At 41.5% G+C, this 20456-nt stretch overlaps 1 protein-coding gene across 6 annotated transcripts in view; it reads right to left on the minus strand.

The window, feature by feature from the left end:
- Positions 1 to 20456, minus strand: part of ANO4 (anoctamin 4) — a 288655-nt gene that overhangs the window by 158576 nt on the left and 109623 nt on the right. For 5 of the 6 annotated variants that reach the window (XM_073327405.2, XM_073327407.2, XM_073327404.2 and 2 more), the window contains one exon: positions 5308 to 5444. In XM_073327405.2, the coding sequence (XP_073183506.1) occupies positions 5308 to 5444 (137 nt within the window). The remainder of the gene's footprint in view (positions 1 to 5307; positions 5445 to 20456) is intronic. The other variant, XM_073327406.2, reaches the window with a different exon arrangement.

Consider the following 20456-nt stretch of genomic DNA (forward strand, 5'->3'; position numbering starts at 1 on the left):
CTGTATGGCAGCAACAGCTTCAGTAGCACTCCACAGGTGGCAGAAGAGGACTGTGATGAGGCATCTGCCCACATTGGCATGCATGGGGTCTATAGAGCCCTAGGGAGGCTGCATGGGAAGCAGCCCATAGGAAGAAAGGCTGCAAGAGCAGCCAATCTGGGCTCAGGAGGCCCATAGAAGAAGAACCACAGGGCAGAGCAGGGGCAGTTACTCTCTGGAGCTCAAGGAGGGAGAACTGGGTGCCTTGTAGTAGTGGCAGGGACCTGGGGAGCAAAACGGAGCTGCTGGCTGCTGGGACTTGCGGGCCGGAGGCCCTGAGAAGAGGGTGAAGAATGTGCTGGGGCCATAGAGAAGTGGCCCTGGGAACTTAAGCAGCACTGGTGGAGAAGTTAAGGAGAGGCAGCAGGAAGCTGCTATCTACAGATCCTGGGCTGGGAACCAGAGTAATGGGCAGGCCCAGGTCCCTCCCACTTGCCTCTGGGGAAGTGGCTGGACTGTAGAACTCGGAGATACTTCTTCCCCCCCCAGCCCCAGAAGAGGGAAAACATGGATGGTGGCATGGCTGGAGGGCCGAGTCATGAACAGGACACTGTGGGTCTGCAAGTGAGGATGACAACAGGAGAGGCACCACCAGGAGAGGGTGCAGCGGCTGAGAGAGCTAATCCCTGAGATGGCCAGCAGAAGGCACCATGCTGGTGAGTGACCCCCATGACAAAGACACAAAAGTTCTGTTTCCATCCCAGCATAGTCCCACTAGATTAACTTTAGAACACTATGGAACTAGTGAACATACCTTCTGACTGCATTTACCAGACTGGAAATAACTCACAGTCTATCTTTATCAACAGCTAAAGAAAACACTACTTCTTGACTATTACCTATAAATAATGGATCTGTTCAAGAATTTGCTACCCTTGCAACAAGCAAACAGATTTAACTTTTTTTTTTTTTGCTTTAGTAAACAGAGATCAGCAGAGACTGATTCCTTTCCAAAAATCTAATAAACCAGGAAACCAGTCTCTTTTAAAGTCAGGTCAGTGTGGAGGAGAAGCTTGCCTTTTATCCCTCACACTTTTTACCACCACCTCTCTCTCTCTCTCTCTCTGTTTCTCTCTATATTATATAATACACACTTTCACACACACACCCCATAGTCTGCAGTACCACCCCTGTCAGCTGGTAGGTTTATGCTTTTGTGTAGATGGGGTATGTTGCTCAAAGTGTGGAGGTTGTAAATGTGTTTTGAGGGATTTTTTTTAAAAGAAATGTTAAAGTGCTTAGAGCCTGACATAAGCAGTGTTACACACTGAAATAACAAAACTCTTCAGCCATTGGAATGAGCAGAGAGAGTGGAGTGGTGGAGAAGAGCTCGCAGGAGCCCTCCTGTTAACATTCCACAGCCAAACTGAAGAGACAATTGAGGTAGTTTCCTGTCTGTGATGAGTCGCCCTCTATCTGGATACTGGCAAACCATCCCTGCCAGAAATAAACTAAACCCTGTGGCTGATTAAATAAAAAAAAACCTTCTTAAAAATCAAATATTCTGCCTTTCAAATGCACTGTCAGGCATTTTCAGACCATTTTCCCAGAGGAGAACTGTCTCCCATTTTAAATGGCGCAGTCTGAACACTGTGCACGATCAATATAATAAATGTATCTTGCAGGCAAAAAAGGATAAATATTCCCAACTAGGGTGCTTGGTGTTTGCCTCCTTGGTTCTGGTTATGAGAAAGCATCTTAGTTTAAATGTGAAAGCAAATGAGAAGGTTCCACATGGCCCTTAGCCTTGGGACACTAGGCTCGCTGCAGGCTAAAAGAGAGGAATTTTTGAAAGAACCGCTCATTAAAATATTGACTTCACAATGCCTGCCAGGTGCAGAGTTGGTACAGTATGTAAGGTTTGTCAAGTAAAAAAGAAGGCAAGAAAAATGTTTAAAAGCATTAGGAAATGATGAGAGACCATTTGTATCTATATTGTATATAGTACTGATAAATGACATCAGCAAATACACTAGGGAAAGATTCTGCAGAGCATTAAATATGAAAATAATTCAGGAAAACATATTGCTTAACTTTCCCTATAAAACTGCGACTTTGGGGGGGAGGGGAAAAAAAGCAAGGGGATATTTAAGTAAATGAAAGGTAAAGCAAAGTCTTTAAAAACAATGGGGCTGATTGTGGTCCCTTCTCCATTCCCTATATGCAGCCCTTGGGAGACCACTGTAAGTTAAAGTAGAACCTGGAAATACAGAGGACACACAAGTGGCTCAAAGGCAAGCCACCTTTGTCCCCTCTCCCCCTGGGCTGTGGGTTCTGTGCTGCGTGTCCAGGAGGTACAGCACAGGATCTGCCCCAGTGATCTTATGTATATTGTGGAGGTGTCCATAGTGACTCCATAGTACAGGTTAAATTCAGATTTATGTTTAAAGCCAGATTGAAGTTCCCTCTGTTTCCCATTTTAATGATTGAATTTAGTCTCTGACTCTGACGTAACTCCTCAGAATACAACTGGCTTTTCTTTAAATGTTTCTTAAGCAAACAGTCAGTATTTTGCCCCATTTTCCCTGGTCTATCTTTGGATTCTTCTGGTTACATAACCTCAGGTACACACACTCCAAATTGCATGTGCGCACACGCGCACATTCTGATAACACCTTTGACTTAGGCTTTTTTCTGAAATCTTAAAATTAAACTGAGAGTTATTGCTTTGATATTGGGGGTGGAGCAAAATCCAGTGCAGCAGCCATCTGCTTAACAACACAGGTTGCCAGGAATGCATCATTCCAGTGCACCAGTCACTGCACTGGTTCTGCAATTAATATAGAGTTCAATTCAAAGTCTCTGTTCTGATATTAAAAACCTACCTCTGAGACTGGCCCTAACTACCTGAGATATATCCTTCTACTTCCCTTAATATGACTGCCCATGACAATGGCATTCCCGTGAAAGTGTGAAACTGTCCCATCCAATTCAGGCCATTTTGGTTTTAAAAAAAAGACTAACACTTCTTGATGGAGTTTCTTGCTGTCTTGTCAGCCTCATTTATAACCTACACATTTATATAGCTGCAACTCATTTTGCTGAGAATGTATTAGTACTGCATGTTCGCAGGACCCACTGTTGGGTTCCATAAACATACAGAGACAAACACACAGAGTCTATATAGTATGTGTGTCAAAGATATGCTCAAAATCTATGGCCCTCTAGTGTCAGAATACACTTCATGGCGGTAATCACAGTAGAAAGTTGAATAGGACTTTAATAGAAATATGAGTAGGAAGACAAGGGAATTTTAAAGCTGCTTACCTGCACTTCCTTTTAAAGAGCAGTCAATTCACCATGAGAAACGCTGAAGCACCTTTCACTTAAAAGCAGATTTGCTTTATCATATTTCCCATATCTTTTGGTCCTTCGTTTTTCATTACGAGGGACATTTGTATGAAAATAGGATCTTTGGGTCTAAAGAGCTCATCTGCTCTTGTTGCTTATTCCCACCTGAAATCATAATCCTCTGTATGTGACTTTATGTTTGGTAGCTGGAGAATAACTTGTAATGCCACTAAGGATTATGACTATAGGAAAGAAGAATAAGCAGGAATATGTGCACTCAAGTACAGTTATGGTCTGAAGAGGGACTATGTTTTTCATGTATATAGTTTTCCGTCACTACTTTTTAGGTTGTAAATTCTTTGGAGCAGGAGCTGCGTCTTCTGATGTGTCTGTATAGGGCCTACCACATTTTTGGCGGTAGTGTAGTATAAATAATAATGACATAGGAAAAAACCTATGTTAAAATAATGCTATTTAGGCTTCAAAATCAAGCACTCAAAGATTAGGAAGTGACAGATCTATAGCTGTCTTTTGTAACTGCAGTGAAACCATTTGCAACTCATTTTGCATGCCCATTTTGTACATTGAATGAGGCCGGGATACTGTGGAAAAAATAGTATGTGATCATGTAATTAAAAATATAATGCATATGCCCAAGGTGGAGGGGTCAAGGGGTGAATTAAGGTTGAATGGGCGACCACTGCGAGTTGTAGGTGCTCAGATCATTTAAAAGTCAGGCCACTTATTTTTTTTCATGCCTAAATATGAATTATTTAGCATGACTTATGAGGAGAGGCTGAGGGAACTGGGATTGTTTAGTCTGCAGAAGAGAAGAATGAGGGGGGATTTGATAGCTGCTTTCAACTACCTGAGAGGTGGTTCCAGAGAGGATGGTTCTAGACTATTCTCAGTGGTAGAAGAGGACAGGACAAGGCGTAATGGTCTCAAGTTGCAGTGGGGGAGGTTTAGGTTGGATATTAGGAAAAACTTTTTCACTAGGAGGGTGGTGAAACACTGGAATGCGTTACCTAGGGAGGTGGTAGAATCTCCTTCCTTAGAAGTTTTTAAGGTCAGGCTTGACAAAGCCCTGGCTGGGATAATTTAATTGGGGATTGGGCCTGCTTTGAGCAGGGGGTTGGACTAGATGACCTCCTGAGGTCCCTTCCAACCCTGATATTCTATGATTCTATGATTATGGGGCCTAAGCTTTGTGCTCCCACTTTGAAAAATTTTGGCTTTACTTACTCCTATTCCACTGAAGATCTGACTAGTCTTCCCCTACTGGACACACCACTGGTGGTATAAGCGAAAAACTGCATTTGAGACAGATCTCTGGGAACAGAGTTGCTCAGCCCAGTGGATTGTGGCCTAATGCACAAACTGCCTGATCCTCAGTTCTCTGTCTAGTGGACCCCAGCCCTGAGGAAGCAAGAAGTCACTAAGAGGAAGTTAATGTTGCAAGCCGTGCATGGGAAGGAGGGGAACTGTATGCTGCAAAGCCACAACTCCCATCTCTGTACATACTACTTACCACCATTTTGCATGATCAGATTTGTTCTTCTCTGCACTACCCAGTGGATGGTGACATATGTCCCATGTCTGGTAGCCAGTGCTGTCTATCACAAATGCATGAGATCATTCCAGTCCCTCAGGATTAATGCAGTGACACATTGATAGGCCAGATGAACCAATAACATACTGGTGCAATCACTACTGGAATACTGTGTCCAGTTGTAGCATCAACCATTCGAGAAGGATGTTGATAAATCGGAGAGGGTTCACAGAAGGGCCCCAAGAATGATTAAGGGATTCTGAACCCAAAAGATTTTATATTTCCATGTTATGATTTTAGAGCAGATGTCATTTTTAAGGGCCCACACACACGATCACAGGATTGGATAAGAGTGGGCCTGCAGTGAATAAGCCTTTCAAAAAATTACATTTATTCCCTGTATGGCTTAGTCTATTGGCTCTTACCTCTCCAACTGTTTCCAATCTGCTGGCATCATCTGAAGTACTGGTCAAATTACCATGGTGAAGAAGAGAGTCATTATCTTTGCAAGGGCTGTTTACTTCTTCTAACTCATCAAAAAAAATGTTCACGTCCTTGGCTACTACAAGCAAAAACAAAACCAAAAATAGAGTTTCAAACTAAAACTGAAAAGAGGCACTGAAAATAATACATTATAATAACCAAATATTGTACTTTTGCTTGTTATGAGATAAATACCTTTTGGTTTAAAATTTTAAGGGGTTGTGGTTATCAACAGTTGTATGATAGCACAATGATATCTTCATTAGCAGGCAACAAAGCTTTAGGAAAACTAATACTTTTATGATGCAAATTAAAAAAAAATCTGTCATAATAAAAGATACACTAGCTAATTTCCTGGCTTCTCTTCAGATAATTGGTTTAAAGGCTTGCCTTTGGGATTACAGTGACCTCTGAAAATGTATTATAATAAAAAGGCAACATTTTTTAATATTCTCTGAAGTGTCCTGTTACATGTTGCAGAGATTCTCATAGGTATCACAGCCAGAGGGTTGAGAATGACCACAGTGCAATCTGTTCCACCTTGTATTTACCAATGTATCCACTGAGTACATTTCCCAGACCTGAAGAAGAGCTCTGTGTAAGCTCAAAAGCTTGTCTCTGTCACCAACAGAAGTTGGTCCAATAAAAGATATCACCTCACCCACCTTGTCTCTCAGTATATTGGTCTGTCTGATGCCACTGAGAGGGTTGTGAGAGAAGCAGTGATTTAAATCCACATATTATATCCAGTCTGAAGAGAGGTCAGGAATCATTCTATTTGCATTACTGTATTGTTTCATCAGGACTGAAAATGACTGCACTGCACCTGAAGTGGGCGGGGGGAACGTTGTCTGGGCTTGCCAGAGGAAGGAAGTAGTGCTTTATGGGAGGGATGGGGAAGGAGGTGAGTAACTACTGCAAAAAGGTGGGGAGTGGTCAGCTTTGCAGCACTGACTCAGCCCCTGGGAATGGGAGGGCAGAAGTCTTTAAAAGGTGTAACCCTGGACATTGGAAGCCCATTTTCCATGGAGCAGGAAAGGGAGCACCCACTCTCCCTCCCCTCAAGGTGCTAAAGTCTGGTTGGGTTAGGACCTGCTGTGGGCATTGTGCTACTCGCTCCTTTGTAGGGTGGCTGGGAAGGAATTTTTCCCTCGCCACCATATTGGCTTCGGTGGAGTGGGTTTTTTTCGCCTCCTCCACAGCGGGTGTCAGGGAGGACCTATTATGGTGAGGAGAAAAGTGGTTAGGCTATATGTCTCAACTTGTTTTGTAAGTGTGGGGCGGATGCCCAGTGCAGGTACTCCATAGGGAAAGCATCCAGTGACCAGATAAATGGCCTGGTAATGGATTTGAAAAGGAGATGCTGGTTAATGGAATGGGGTGGAGGGGTTGGGGCTCCTATGATTGGTACGGCAGGGAGCCAACCCTCCCTTTCCTATAGCCCACCTTAACCCACTTATGAGGGGTGGATGGATGGTAAGGTCCAAGCCACAGGTTGGTTGCGGGACCTGGATGGAAAATGAAAGGGGCTGGTGGAAGCCTCGGGTCGTTATTTGAATGAACATGGATTTGCTTGCACTGTACACTTTTATCCAGCGGGTAGTCCTAGACATCTAATAATAAAGTTGTGGCCTGATTAAAATTAGTATCAAGTGTCTCCTGTCCTTCTTCCGGGATAGCTGGATAACCTCCCACCAGGTACCCCACGGTAAATGATATATCACACTTCTCATGATCATTTACAGTAAAACAAGGTCACAGAGGACTATCTATAGATGTACTAATAAAGGTGAAATGTCCTATACTACTTAAACTCTGAGGTTCTGCTGAGTGCTCATTGGCTGAGTGGCTGTGCAAGACTACTGAACACCAGTGTGTCATGAAAAGGGAAAGCCAGATGGGCTGATGTGGTGGGCACAGCCGGGGAGGAGAGGGGTAAGAAAGGAGAGGAACCAGGGGATCCATGTTTATGCTGATCTAATATCCAATGGCTTTATGTGGATAAGGAGATTTTATTGAAAACCTATCCAAAGGTTAAAGATTTATGCTCCTTTTTTGCAAGTATAAAACTAGGGCAGGTAGGTTTAAATGATAAATGCTGCATTTCAGACTAACAGCTTTGCATATAAAGCCACTTTTAAAAAATTCCAAAAACCAAACAAACCCAATCCCCCCGCAAACTTTTCCTCATATCAGATTGACTCCACTATGGAAACTAGAATAATATACCAAGACAAACTGCCTCATTTTGAATTGAAAAATCATAGCTTTTAGGGTCTTCAACTGCTCTTTCCATCTTGATGACATAACAATAAAGCTTTGCTATTAGGCAATTATCATGGCATTCTATGCCAGACTAGTAGCTACTGCATCTCGTGTACCAAGCTCATGGTTTAACAAATTAGGTAAAATATTGCATTATTCAGCTATACTTCTTGTGACCACACATAGGAATTATACAATGTTTAATTCACACTGAACACTTTGTCCTGTAATCATTTAGTTTTACATAGCACCCTCCACCCTCATAGCTCCCAGATTGCTTTAGCAAGGATATTAGGTCCAATAGTCTTATCGAGCATCTTACTTACCCTACCTATATATCCATTTATCACCACTATATTTGAATATCTTCCAAGGTTAAAACAATTTTTTTTTACAATCATACATATTATTAAAAAGAAAAGGAGTACTTGTGGCACCTTAGAGACTAATCAATTTATTTGAGCATAAGCTTTCGTGAGGTTGTAGATCCTTGATAATGCGTTGGAGAAGTCACCTACTACAGGACAGGCCTAACAAAGAAAATAACAGAACACCACTAGCCATCACCTTCAGCCCCCAACTAAAATACCGCCAACGCATTATCAAGGATCTACAACCTATCCTGAAGGACGACCCAACACTCTCACAAATCTTGGGAGACAGGCCAGTCCTTGCCTACAGACAGCCCCCCAACCTGAAGCGAATACTCACCAGCAACCACATACCACACAACAGAACCACTAACCCAGGAACCTATCCTTGCAACAAAGCCCATTGCCAACTGTGCCCACATATCTATTCAGGGGACACCATCACAGGGCCTAATAACATCAGCCACACTATCAGAGGCTCGTTCACCTGCACATCTACCAATGTGATATATGCCATCATGTGCCAGCAATGCCCCTCTGCCATGTACATTGGGTAAACTGGACACAAATCAGATATCAAGAATTATAACATTCAAAAACCAGTCGGAGAGCACTTCAATCTCCCTGGTCACTCGATTTCTGATCTCAAAGTGACTATCCTTCAACAAAAAAACTTGAAAACAGACTCCAACGAGAGACTGCTGAATTGGAATTAATTTGCAAATTGGATACAATTAACTTAAGCTTGAATAGAGACTGGGAATGGTTGATTCATTATAAAAAGTAACCTATTTCCCCTTGTTTATTCCTTCCCCCCTCCCCCACTGTTGCTCAGACGTTCTTGTTAAACCCTGGATTTGTGCTGGAAATGGCCCACCTTGATTATCATACACATTGTAAGGAGAGTGATCACTTTAGATAAGCTATTACCAGCAGGAGAGTGGGGTGGGGGAGAGAAAACCTTTTGTAGTGATAAACGCCCATTTTTTCATGGTCTGTGTTTATAAAAACATCTTCTGTATTTTCCACAGTATGCATCCGATGAATTGGTTAGTCTCTAAGGTGCCACAAGTCCTCCTTTTCTTTTTGCGAATACAGACTAACACGGCTGTTACTCTGAAATCATACATATTATTAGTTTCTCTTCTTTCTCACCCCATGATAGTTATTTTTTATTATTCATTTATCCTACTTTTGTGAAAAGTGCCGGGGCATCTTTAGTGACAGGTGGTTAAGGATGTAGCTTTCCATCCAGAAGAGGGTGTCATCCACCAACATAGTGCTCCAAAGCAACCTACTGCGGCACTAGTTCAATGCTGACTCAGCAGAAAAAGTTGCCCACTGCCTCACCACAAGTCTATATATTCAGCAACATAAAGGATGTTTTTTTCCTCCTGTCGGTAATCATAGTGGTGGAGTTTTTGAAGCAGGGTAAGAGTGCTGAGGCAAGATAATACATGCTATTCATATTCATGATACTATTTCTTCCACTTCAAGCAGGCTGCCTGAAAAAATTCTGCCTCCTTCAGTAATAATTTGGATGTTGATCACAATCTGTCTTTGCACATGTTAACTTGAGGAGGATCCATCACAATACTTAAAAATAAGAACTTTTGGGGCTGACAATCATTTTGAATTACCAGTAGCTCCACTGTACTGGAATGTTGAAGGAGATCCCTTAAAGACAGACCATGCTAGCCTGTACTTTATCAATGCCTCATTATACTATCTCAAAGGAATATGAGACTGAGTTAGTGAGACTTTCCATGTGTTATCCAAAGTAAGTCTATCTTTTAGCAAGGGGAGATGAAAGAAGACATGCATGACTGATTTTGAAGGAGAGATTGTTGGAGCATAGCACACTAGAGAATTTACTCATGAGCTAACTGTTCATCCTTCCATGAAAATTGCCCCTGTAACACTGATGAGGTCATTGGGACATTGAATAATATGCTTCTTAAGTGCTAATAATGTACAGAGTTGCAACTTGGATGGTTTCCAAACTGGTACACAGTTGGGTGGTCTAGATAGATAGTTAGCTACTTTTTTTAAAGACTGGTTTAAAACAGACTGGATGACTCAGAGGACTTGTAATGAAACACAATCTTATTTTGGGGTCACTTTGAAATCCAGCTCAGTGGCCTACGTGATATTAGTTTGCAATGTCTTTCAAAACAGTCTTCAGTAGAATATTTTCTGTCACAAAAAGCCATAATAATTGGTATCCTGGTTGGCAACCTAAGCAAAAGGGCTAAAGACAGAATAATTATAGATACTGAAGTCCCTTGTCATCTCTAGAGGTGTCTATGTCCCTCTTCAGGTTAGGGTATAAACATGCTGATTGAGAGAACGTAGAGATCCTTACATTGCTATGGGCATGGTGTTTCTATTCTATGGATAAACTGAGTTTCAGTCTCCAATGCTGAATATGTGGCTCTAACGTTTCTTAGAACATTTTTTTCATAAGGCTTGTTGAATATCAAAAATGAAATTTCTCAAAAAAATGTTTAACAAAAAAGTTGGTTGTTTCCTCTCCCTGCTCCTCAATTTTAACAATGTTTGTGGTATTTTAAAGCCTTCTTTTGTACCCATCGCTCTGCTGCTAGTAGTAACTAATTCATCCATTCCACTGAACCGAATCTGCATCCTTCCTGCACCGTCAAACTTTCATTAGGGCACAAACAAGGTCCCACCATTCCTATTTTTCCTGGGCCTCTCTCTGCATGTCCTCTGTATTGTGAAGGCACAAGTTTTTTATCTCTAAGTACCAAGGAATTCTTTCAGCCAGCCCCTTCCACATGTTCCTCCAGCTGCCCCATAGCATACCTGGCATGGCAGACACCCTAGTTTCATTCTTAACACATGTCCCAAATGTTTCCATCTTCTTTTCTGGACCTGTACTTCAACAAACTGCTTGTTGACAGACTAAGCACATGGTCGGTCATACAATGAATCCCATCCTAGCCTCAAGCACCAAGCCCCATCCTACACAGAGAAACAGTAAAGCTTCTGTGACATGCGAGTCAATTGAGCCAGTTATGGGTACACCCAATGTGATGCTTTGGGGTTCAACTCAAACCACTAAGGGGTTGTGTTACCGCCTGCCCTGCAACTCTGGATGCTTTAAATAACTATACTGCTCACAGCCCTGACACCAACAGCCAGCCTACAAGCATTCAGGTCACACTGCCCAGTTACTATTTGGAGCTTGTCCCCAGACGCCCCTCTCCAGTTCCAAATTTTCCCAAAACTGTCTGCCCTGCAGTGTCCTGCCCTCTCCTGGAACACTCACAGAGGGTAAATTTGTGGTTCCTTTAAAAAACTGGTAAACAGAAGCTCCTTAATTTAACTGGGGTTGACAAACATTACATTTTACTCAAAGCACTGAACTGGTTTATAGTAAAAGTAAAACTAGTTTATTAAATTAAAAGTCATAGGTTTAGGTGATGTTGAGTATAAGGAATTAAAGTAGAAAGGATTACAAGCAGACAAGTAAAAATATGCATCTAAAACTAAAACCTGATTTAACAAACTAGACTCTCTGGTTCAAAGCTGTGTTTCTCACCAAGTCTGTTTTCAGCATGGCTGACCAGATTCTCTGACCCTTCCACAGATCTCTAAGTGCTCTGTTCCTTTGTTTTTTCAGGTGAAGGATGCCAAAATATCTGTCTTTCTTTTTCCTCATATCTTCCCAAAGTTCATTGACCCTGCTTCAAGAGACAGGAAAGCTTGCTGGGAGTCCAGGTTCCACTCCCCCAGGAGATTAAGTGGTCATCTTTCCCCTCCTACTCTCCTGACAGCTTTGTTCATCTTGCATGTAAATGTACCGTCATTTTCTCTGCCTGATAACCAAGCTGGTCAGACAACCAAATACACATTCCTTTGTCTAGTGCAGACTGGGCTTATGCATTGCTTGCCAAACACATTTTAAGAACATAATTCTAGCAAATCTTTAACTATTTGCACACACACCACACAATTATTTTTGGGACCAGCATGTTACTAGTTTGTATATGATACCTTACATGACACCTTTTAGATACAGATTATGACAGTGTGTTAGGTGTAGTGAGGATGTCAGGTCTGACAAGAATTGATTACTGTAGTGAACCACCAATGGGCCTCTGAGTCACATCCATCCAATCCCAGACCACCACATGGCAACATGTGAGAAAGCTCAGTCAGCAAACAAGTTAGAGTGCACCAATGACAAGTTAAAGTGGAAACATGATCTTTTGTGTGTGAAATTTCAGGAAATTTTTTTAAACTTATACCAAAATAGTTCTAATAAACTGTCAAACACTAGGAAATTTCAAATAAATCCATATGTTTTTGTGAACCATTTCATTTTCTTCAGACCATCTTTTTTGACAAAAATATCGATTATTATTATTCAGCAATATTTCATCATGGGGATTTTTAAAAAAAGCCTTCACAACACGCAGGATCTTTAAGCATAAAAAGGGGAATGCTACTATCTATAATTTACCATGAGTCACCCATAAATCTTGACCACGCATCAACTCTTCAGATCTGGGAAGTCAGGAGTTTTGTTAAATACGCCACAGATTTCCTGCATTTTAGGTGCTCAAATTCATTCTATCTCCTTTGACTTTCCTTAACATTCTTGCAGTGCCTAAGAGTGCTGTCTTCTGGAGCTCATTGATTGTGATGTTAAATCCATACTTGCCACAGAGGCTTCAAAGCAGACACTTGGCAACCTCATTCATAGAATCATAGAATATCAGGGTTGGAAGGGACCTCAGGAGGTCATCTAGTCCAACCCCCTGCTCAAAACAGGACCAATCCCCAATTAAATCATCCCAGCCAGGGCTTTGTCAAGCCTGACCTTAAAAACTTCTAAGGAAGGAGATTCTACCACCTCCCTAAGTAACGCATTCCAGTGTTTCACCACCCTCCTAGTGAAAAAGTTTTTCCTAATATCCAACCTAAACCTCCCCCACTGCAACTTGAGACCATTACTCCTTGTCCTGTACTCTTCTACCACTGAGAATAGTCTAGAACCATCCTCTCTGGAACCACCTCTCAGGTAGTTGAAAGCAGCTATCAAATCCCCCCTCATTCTTCTCTTCTGCAGACTAAACAACCCCAGTTCCCTCAGCCTCTCCTCATAAGTCATGTGTTCCAGACCCCTAATCATTTTTGTTGTCCTTCGCTGGACTCTCTCCAATTTATCCACATCCTTCTTGTAGTGTGAGGCCCAAAACTGGACACAGTACTCCAGATGAGGCCTCACCAATGTCGAATAGAGGGGAACGATCACGTCCCTCGATCTGCTCGCTATGCCCCTACTTATACATCCCAAAACGCCAGTGGCCTTCTTGGCAACAAGGGCATACTGCTGTCTCATATCCAGCTTCTCGTCCACTGTCACCCCTAGGTCCTTTTCCGCAGAGCTGCTGCCTAGCCATTCGGTCCCTAATCTGTAGCTGTGCATTGGGTTCTTCCGACCTCAGTGCAGGACCCTGCACTTATCCTTATTGAACCTCAACAGATTTCTTTTGGCACAATCCTCCAATTTGTCTAGGTCCCTCTGTATCCTATCCCTGCCCTCCAGCGTATCTACCACTCCTCCCAGTTTAGAATCATCTGCAAATTTGCTGAGAGTGCAATCCACACCATCCTCCAGATCATTTATGAAGATATTGAAAAAAACCGGCCCCAGGACCGACCCCTGCGGCACTCCACTTGACGCCGGCTGACAACTAGACATGGAGCCATTGATCCCTACCCGTTGAGCCCGACAATCTAGCCAACTTTCTACCCACCTTATAGTGCATTCATCCAGCCCATACTTCTTTAACTTGTTGACAAGAATACTGTGGGAGACCGTGTCAAAAGCTTTGCTCAAGTCAAGAAACAATACATCCACTGCTTTCCCTTCATCCACAGAACCAGTAATCTCATCATAAAAGGCGATTAGATTAGTCAGGCATGACCTTCCCTTGGTGAATCCATGCTGACTGTTCCTGATCACTCTGACTGTTCCTGATCACTTTCCTCTCATGTAAGTGCTTCAGGATTGATTCTTTGAGGACCTGCTCCATGATTTTTCCGGGGACCGAGGTGAGGCTGACTGGCCTGTAGTTCCCAGGATCCTCCTTCCTTCTCTTCCTTCTTCATTGTGTCTCTTCATAAATTCTCCCTCAGCTATGCTGCTGCCGGTGCTCAACACATGCTCCACCATCTCTTCCTTTTTGGAACACAGCCTATAGTTTGGGGAGCAGTTTTGTCGGTCAATTCTGTTTCAAAGGTAATTAAGCCTTAAGGGCTGTTTTTGTGCACTGATAATGAAGCCCTCTGTCTCTTTTGAGGTGTCCTTCTAAAGCCATAAATAAATCTTCGATCACTGATGCGTTCCAGCTCTTTACACCACTGTCCAATGTCCTCGCATTGATTTCTGCATAAATCTTTCAAGTCTTTCTTTGGTGGTTTGCTTTCTCCTTTCCTTTATGGGAGCCATTGCTTGTTATTGTGAGCAGATGATGTTTTACTCTGGCTGATGCCTCGTATTTTCATGTGTTATTCATCACTGGCAATTATTATTAATTATTATTTATATGAATTACTAAAGCACCTAGGAGCCCTAGTCATGGCCAAGGATCCTGTTGTGATATGGAAAGATTCAAACTCTGAGCAAGTGTGTTGGATACAATTTTACAATCTGCTTTCTGTAAGGAGATCAGTCTACAATGTCCACAATCTGGACCCATTTTTCCATGATTCATTTTCAATTAAATAATCAGAAATTAAACAAGTCTCTCTTAGAAATCTACCTGGATGTTAGAAAATACTTCCAACTTAGAGAGGAAAAATTAGTAAATCAAAATGATTTAAAAAAATCCTTGGAAATCCATACCACAAGGTGCTTCCCCAACCTCCATATTTTCATCATATATGAAATACTCTGAACAGCAACAGGTTTTTCTAGACTTTTCCCTTTGCAGCAGTGATAAAAGAAAGGTAAATATTTTGAAGCAAATCATCAGGGTCAATAGCTTAGAGGTCTCAAATCAGAGGTATACAATTGTCCAAGATATTTTTATAAACTGATTGCTTTCCTGTGGACAGCAAGTTCCCCCTTTCAATTTAATAACTAGGAAACTACACTTGAAGCCTTTACTACTTTTAATCTTCTTTTTTTAAAAGTTCTCCATTCTCCATTGCACATCTTCAATAGTACAGTATGGGGAATGGAGAAATTTTTTGAAAGAAGATTAAAAGAATAATATATTATAGTAAATACTTTAGAACACCTCTGTTTAGTACTCCAGCTTTAAGAAGATCTTGAGATTCTAGGCAGATTAATTTCGACAGAATAAAGGTGGTTCTGGGTAATTTGGCATGCTTCTTGTGAATTGCAGATGGTTCTGGCTGGTTTAAATGTTTTGTGTAGTTCGGATACGGTATGGCCCCTGTGATGCTGGCAGATCAGGTGCCAGCTCATGACAAGATCCCTACACCACAAATGCATGGCTGGAAACCAACTGGCTCACCTACATGTTAGTATTGTTAAAATAGTTATTAGATTTAGAGAGATTTGTTTAGTGTTTGGACTTTATGAAATGCTTGTGAGCTGCTGAATACATTAATCTCACTTACAATACCTGTATACCATGTAATAAGGTAATATTTACATGTTTTGCTCTGTACCTATAGATGTGTTTGTTATGAAACTTAGAAACCCGCACTGTCAGGAGAGAAGTATTACCAAGTGTGAAATACCAGTTTATCACAAAAGGTGTCATCTCTTGTCAAACAAAAGAAGGCCTATAGACACTAGACAAGCCACTGTGGAACATCAGTGGACAAAACTTTGTTGATTGCTTCAGCCACACCCATGAAGAGGGTAGGTGCACAAACTCTCATCCCATCATGGCTTGAACTCTGGGGGAATGGAATCAAAATCCCTGTCAAGAAGAAATTATTACCACTGTGTTGCTTGGAATTTGGAGAGGGCAATATTTCTAAGCATAAGCAAGGGATCCCCAAGCCGTTTAGCTTGGGTTAGCCTAAAAGACATATAGAGCTTGTACATTACAGCAGTTTCTATTACTTTTTGGAACCAAAGACTAACTCATTTGTGTGTATGTATGTTTGCGTGCTTTAACCTTGTAAATAATCTCTTGCTTCTTTTTCCTAGTTATTAAATCTTTAGATTTGTTTTTTACAGAGATTGGCTACAAACATTGTCTTTGGTGAGTGATCTAAAGTACAATTGACCTGGGGTAAGTGACTGGTCCTTTGGGACTGGGAGTAACCTGAATACTATTGTCATTTTTGTTTTAAGGGACCATCTATCACAAAGATAGGCTTGCCTGTGTGGCAAAATAGACTGGAGTGCCCAAGGGGACTGACTGTCTGTGACTCCATATTAAGACTATTATAGTGCTTGAGTTCACACTTGATACTGGGTTGGTGAAATCTAATTATAGAACACACAACCAATGTGGGGTTTGTGCCCTTCTTCTTAATAGTCTGCCCTGAGGCTGGCACTTATGGGTCATGAGCCACTCCAGACAACATAACTGACCAATTTTGTAAGGTGTGGTTTTAGCATTTCCAGGTTCATTATAGGTAGTTATCTCTGGATTGTGTCTGACTGGCAAAGGGCAATTTCAGAGAGATTCTGAGTATAACAACGGACAAGAGCATATGGGAAATAATTAGTCTTAAGGCAGAATAAGCTGAAATCTTTCCTATTAAAAATATTGAGAATATATTTTGAGCTGGAGTTCATAAGTGGAGAATTCTGATAGGAAACATTAGAAATGGCTTGTAAATCTTTAATATCTTTTGTACACTTTTTCTTACTTTGCGCTCTAAAGGAGACTAGCAGCACAAGATCAGCAGAATGGAAAATAAAGACAGAGCAGCTTTACACTAAAGTCTTTCTATTAAAAAATGAAATAAAAATTGAAAAATCCTGTTCAACAATCATACACGGCAATCTAGCCACCAGTGATGTCCCAGCTAACAAAAGTTAGACAGAATGAAAGAAAATGCCCAGGAAACTTACGTTAACAAACAAAAATGTGGTTGCTAAAAGCAGTGACAGCCATTCTAATGCTACTTCTGTTGCACAGCCTACGTAAAATAAAAGTAGCAAACAAAGACCAATCAGGCCAACCAACCTAGCAAGAATGTTTAACTGTGCTATATCCAGGGCTGGATTTCCAATTAGGCACACTAGGCACAGGCCTAGGGGCGCCGGTGTTTTATGGGAACCTAAAAGTGGGTTAAAAGTTAAAAAGTTAATACATACGCAGTTAGTGGTTAGTGTGCTTATTTTAAAAATTATAAACATTCCAATGATACAGGAGAACCTCAGAGTTATGGACACCTCAGGAATGGAGGTCACCCATAACTCTGAAATGTCTGGTTTCAGAGTGGTAGCCGTGTTAGTCTCTACCAGCAGAAAGAACGAGGAGTACTTGTGGCACCTTAGAGACTAACAAATTTATTTGAGCATAAGCTTTCGTGGGCTAAAGCCCACTTCATCAGATGTATGCAGTGGAAAATACAGTAGGAAGATATATATACATACAGAGAACATGAAAAAATGGGCGTTGCCATACCAACTCTTAACGAGACCAATCAATTAAGTTCTATTTCCCCATGCTAATTTTCCCCCTAGTGTTACTCACACCTTCTTGTCAACTGTTTGAAATGGGCCATCCTGATTATCACTACAAAAGTTTTTTTCCTCCTGCTGATAATAGCCCACCTTAATCGGCTGGTCTCGTTAAGAGTTGGTATGGCAACCCCCATTTTTTCATGTTCTCTGTATGTATATATATATCATAAGAATAAATGAATGGCCATACTGGGTCAGATCAAAGGTCCATCCAGCCTAGTATCCTGTCTAACGACAGTGGCCAATGCCAGGTGCCCCAGAGGGAGTGAACTTAACAAGTAATGATCTAGTGATCTCTCTCCTGCCATCCATCTCCACGCTCTGACAAACAGAGGCTAGGGACACCATTCCTTACCCATCCTGGCTAATAACCATTAATGGACTTAACCCCCATGAATTTATCCAGTTCTCTTTTAAACTCTGTTATAGTCCTAGCCTTCACAACCTCCTCAGGTAAGGAGTTCCACAGGTTGACTGTGCGCTGAGTGAAGAAGAACTTCCTTTTATTTATTTTAAACCTGATACCCATTAATTTCATTTGGTGGCCCCTAGTTCTTATATTATGGGGACAAGTAAATAACTTTTCCTTATTCACTTTCTCCACACCACTCACGATTTTATATACCTCTATCATATCCCCCCAGTCTCTTCTTCTCAAGCTGAAAAGTCCTAGCCTCTTTAATCTCTCTCATATGAGACCCGTTCCAAACCCCTAATCATTTTAGTTGCCCTTTTCTGAACTTTTTCTAAGGCCAGTATATCGTTTTTGAGATGAGGGGACCACATCTGTACACAGTATTCAAGATGTGGGAGTACCATGGATTTATATAAGGGCAATAAGACATTCTCTGTCTTATTCTCCATCCCTTTGTTAACGATTCCTAACATCCTGTTTGCTTTTTTGACTGCCGCTGCACACTGCGTGGACGTCTTCAGAGAACTATCCACGATGACTCCAAGATCTTTCTCCTGATTAGTTGTAGCTAAATTAGCCCCCATCATATTGTATGTATAGTTGGGGTTATTTTTTCAATGTGCGTTACTTTACATTTATCCACATTAAATTTCATTTGCCATTTTGTTGCCCAATCACTTAGTTTTGTGAGATCTTTTTGAAGTTCTACAGTCTGCTTTGGTCTTAACTATCTTGAGCAGTTTAGTATCATCTGCAAACTTTGCCACCTCACTGTTTACCCTTTTCTCCAGATTATTTATGAATAAGTTGAACAGGATTGGTCCTAGGACTGACCCTTGGGGAACACCACTAGTTATCCCTCTCCATTCTGAAAATTTATTATTTATTCCTACCCTTTGTTCCCTGTCTTTTAATCAGTTCTCAATCCATGAAAGACTCTTCCCTCTTTTCCCATGACAACTTAATTTACATAAGAGCCTTTGGAGAGGGACCTTGTCAAAGGCTTTCTGGAAATCTAAGTACACTATGTCCACTGGATCCCCCTTGTTCACATGTTTGTTGACCCCCTCAAAGAACTCTAATAGATGAGTAAGACACAATCTCCCTTTACAGAAACCATGTTGACTTTTGCACAACAATTTATGTTCTTCTATGTGTCTGACAATTTTATTCTTTACTATTGTTTCAACTAATATGCCCGGTACTGACGTTAGACTTACCAGTCTGTAATTGTCAGGATCACCTCTAGAGCTCTTCTTAAATATTGGTGTTAGATTAGCTATCTTCCAGTCACTGGGTACAGTAGCTGATTTGAAGGACAGGTTACAAATCATAGTTAATAGTTCCACAATTTCACATTTGAGTTCTTTAAAAGCATGATCTGAGGTCTTCAGTAATGCAGCCGGAGGTTATGGGTCTATTACAAGAGGGGGTGGGTGAGGTTCTGTGGCCTGTGATGTGCAGGAGGTCAGGCTAGACTATCGCAATGGTCCCTTCTGTCCTTAAAGTGTATGGGGCTATGAATGTTTGAAGCCCTCAGGAATTAAGCTGCTGTCCCGCTGTAAGAAACTGTTAGAGAGAATCATAGACCGTCACATTTGTCAAATAGTGAATGCCATTTTAGGAAAGGAGCAGTTTGGTTTTAGAAATGGAAAAGGGGTTTTTGATGGTATGTTTATTCCCAGACAGCTGGTTGAAAAGAAGGTGGAGGAAAATGTCAGGCATGGCTGGGCTTTCCTTGATTGGAGAAAGAATCTGGCAAAGTACTTAGGTGAGGGCAGATACCGCTGTTACGATTCTATGGGGTACTGGAGGACCTTGTCCCGATGGTTAAGGATTTGTATGATGGTTCCATGACAAAAGTGGAGCTGTCCTTTGGTGGAACAAAGTGTTTTGAGGTGAAGGTTGGTCTCCACCAAGGATCAGAACTTAGTTCATTACTATTCATACTTCTGTTGGCCCCAAAATTAATAAAGAAAACACTGAAGTCATATGGGTGACTTGTGCAGAACCAGAGATTTGTGGGAGTTGGTTAGTGGCAAAAGGAAAAGTCAATAGAGAACTACAAACAAAGCTGCTGAATTCAGGGGAAGTCTAGTGCAAGATAAGTGGACTGATTTATGATAAACACAGGCCCAGACTACTTGAGGGAAACCTATACAAAACTATGATAAGACCAGCTCTTCTGTATGGATCAGAGTCCTGGGTGACCAAAGAGAGGCACTTGAGAAATCTTGAAACCATAGAAATAAGATGTCTGAGGGCAGTCAGAGGATTGACATTGCTGGACCTCATGTGGGATGATGCCATCAGGAGTAAGACCAAGGTCTGCAGTTTCAGCGAGAAGGTGCAAGAGAGGGGTCTGAGATTATATGGGCATGT

This window comes from Lepidochelys kempii, chromosome 1 (genome assembly GCF_965140285.1).
Source record: "Lepidochelys kempii isolate rLepKem1 chromosome 1, rLepKem1.hap1, whole genome shotgun sequence".
Classification (NCBI taxonomy): Eukaryota; Metazoa; Chordata; order Testudines; family Cheloniidae; genus Lepidochelys; species Lepidochelys kempii.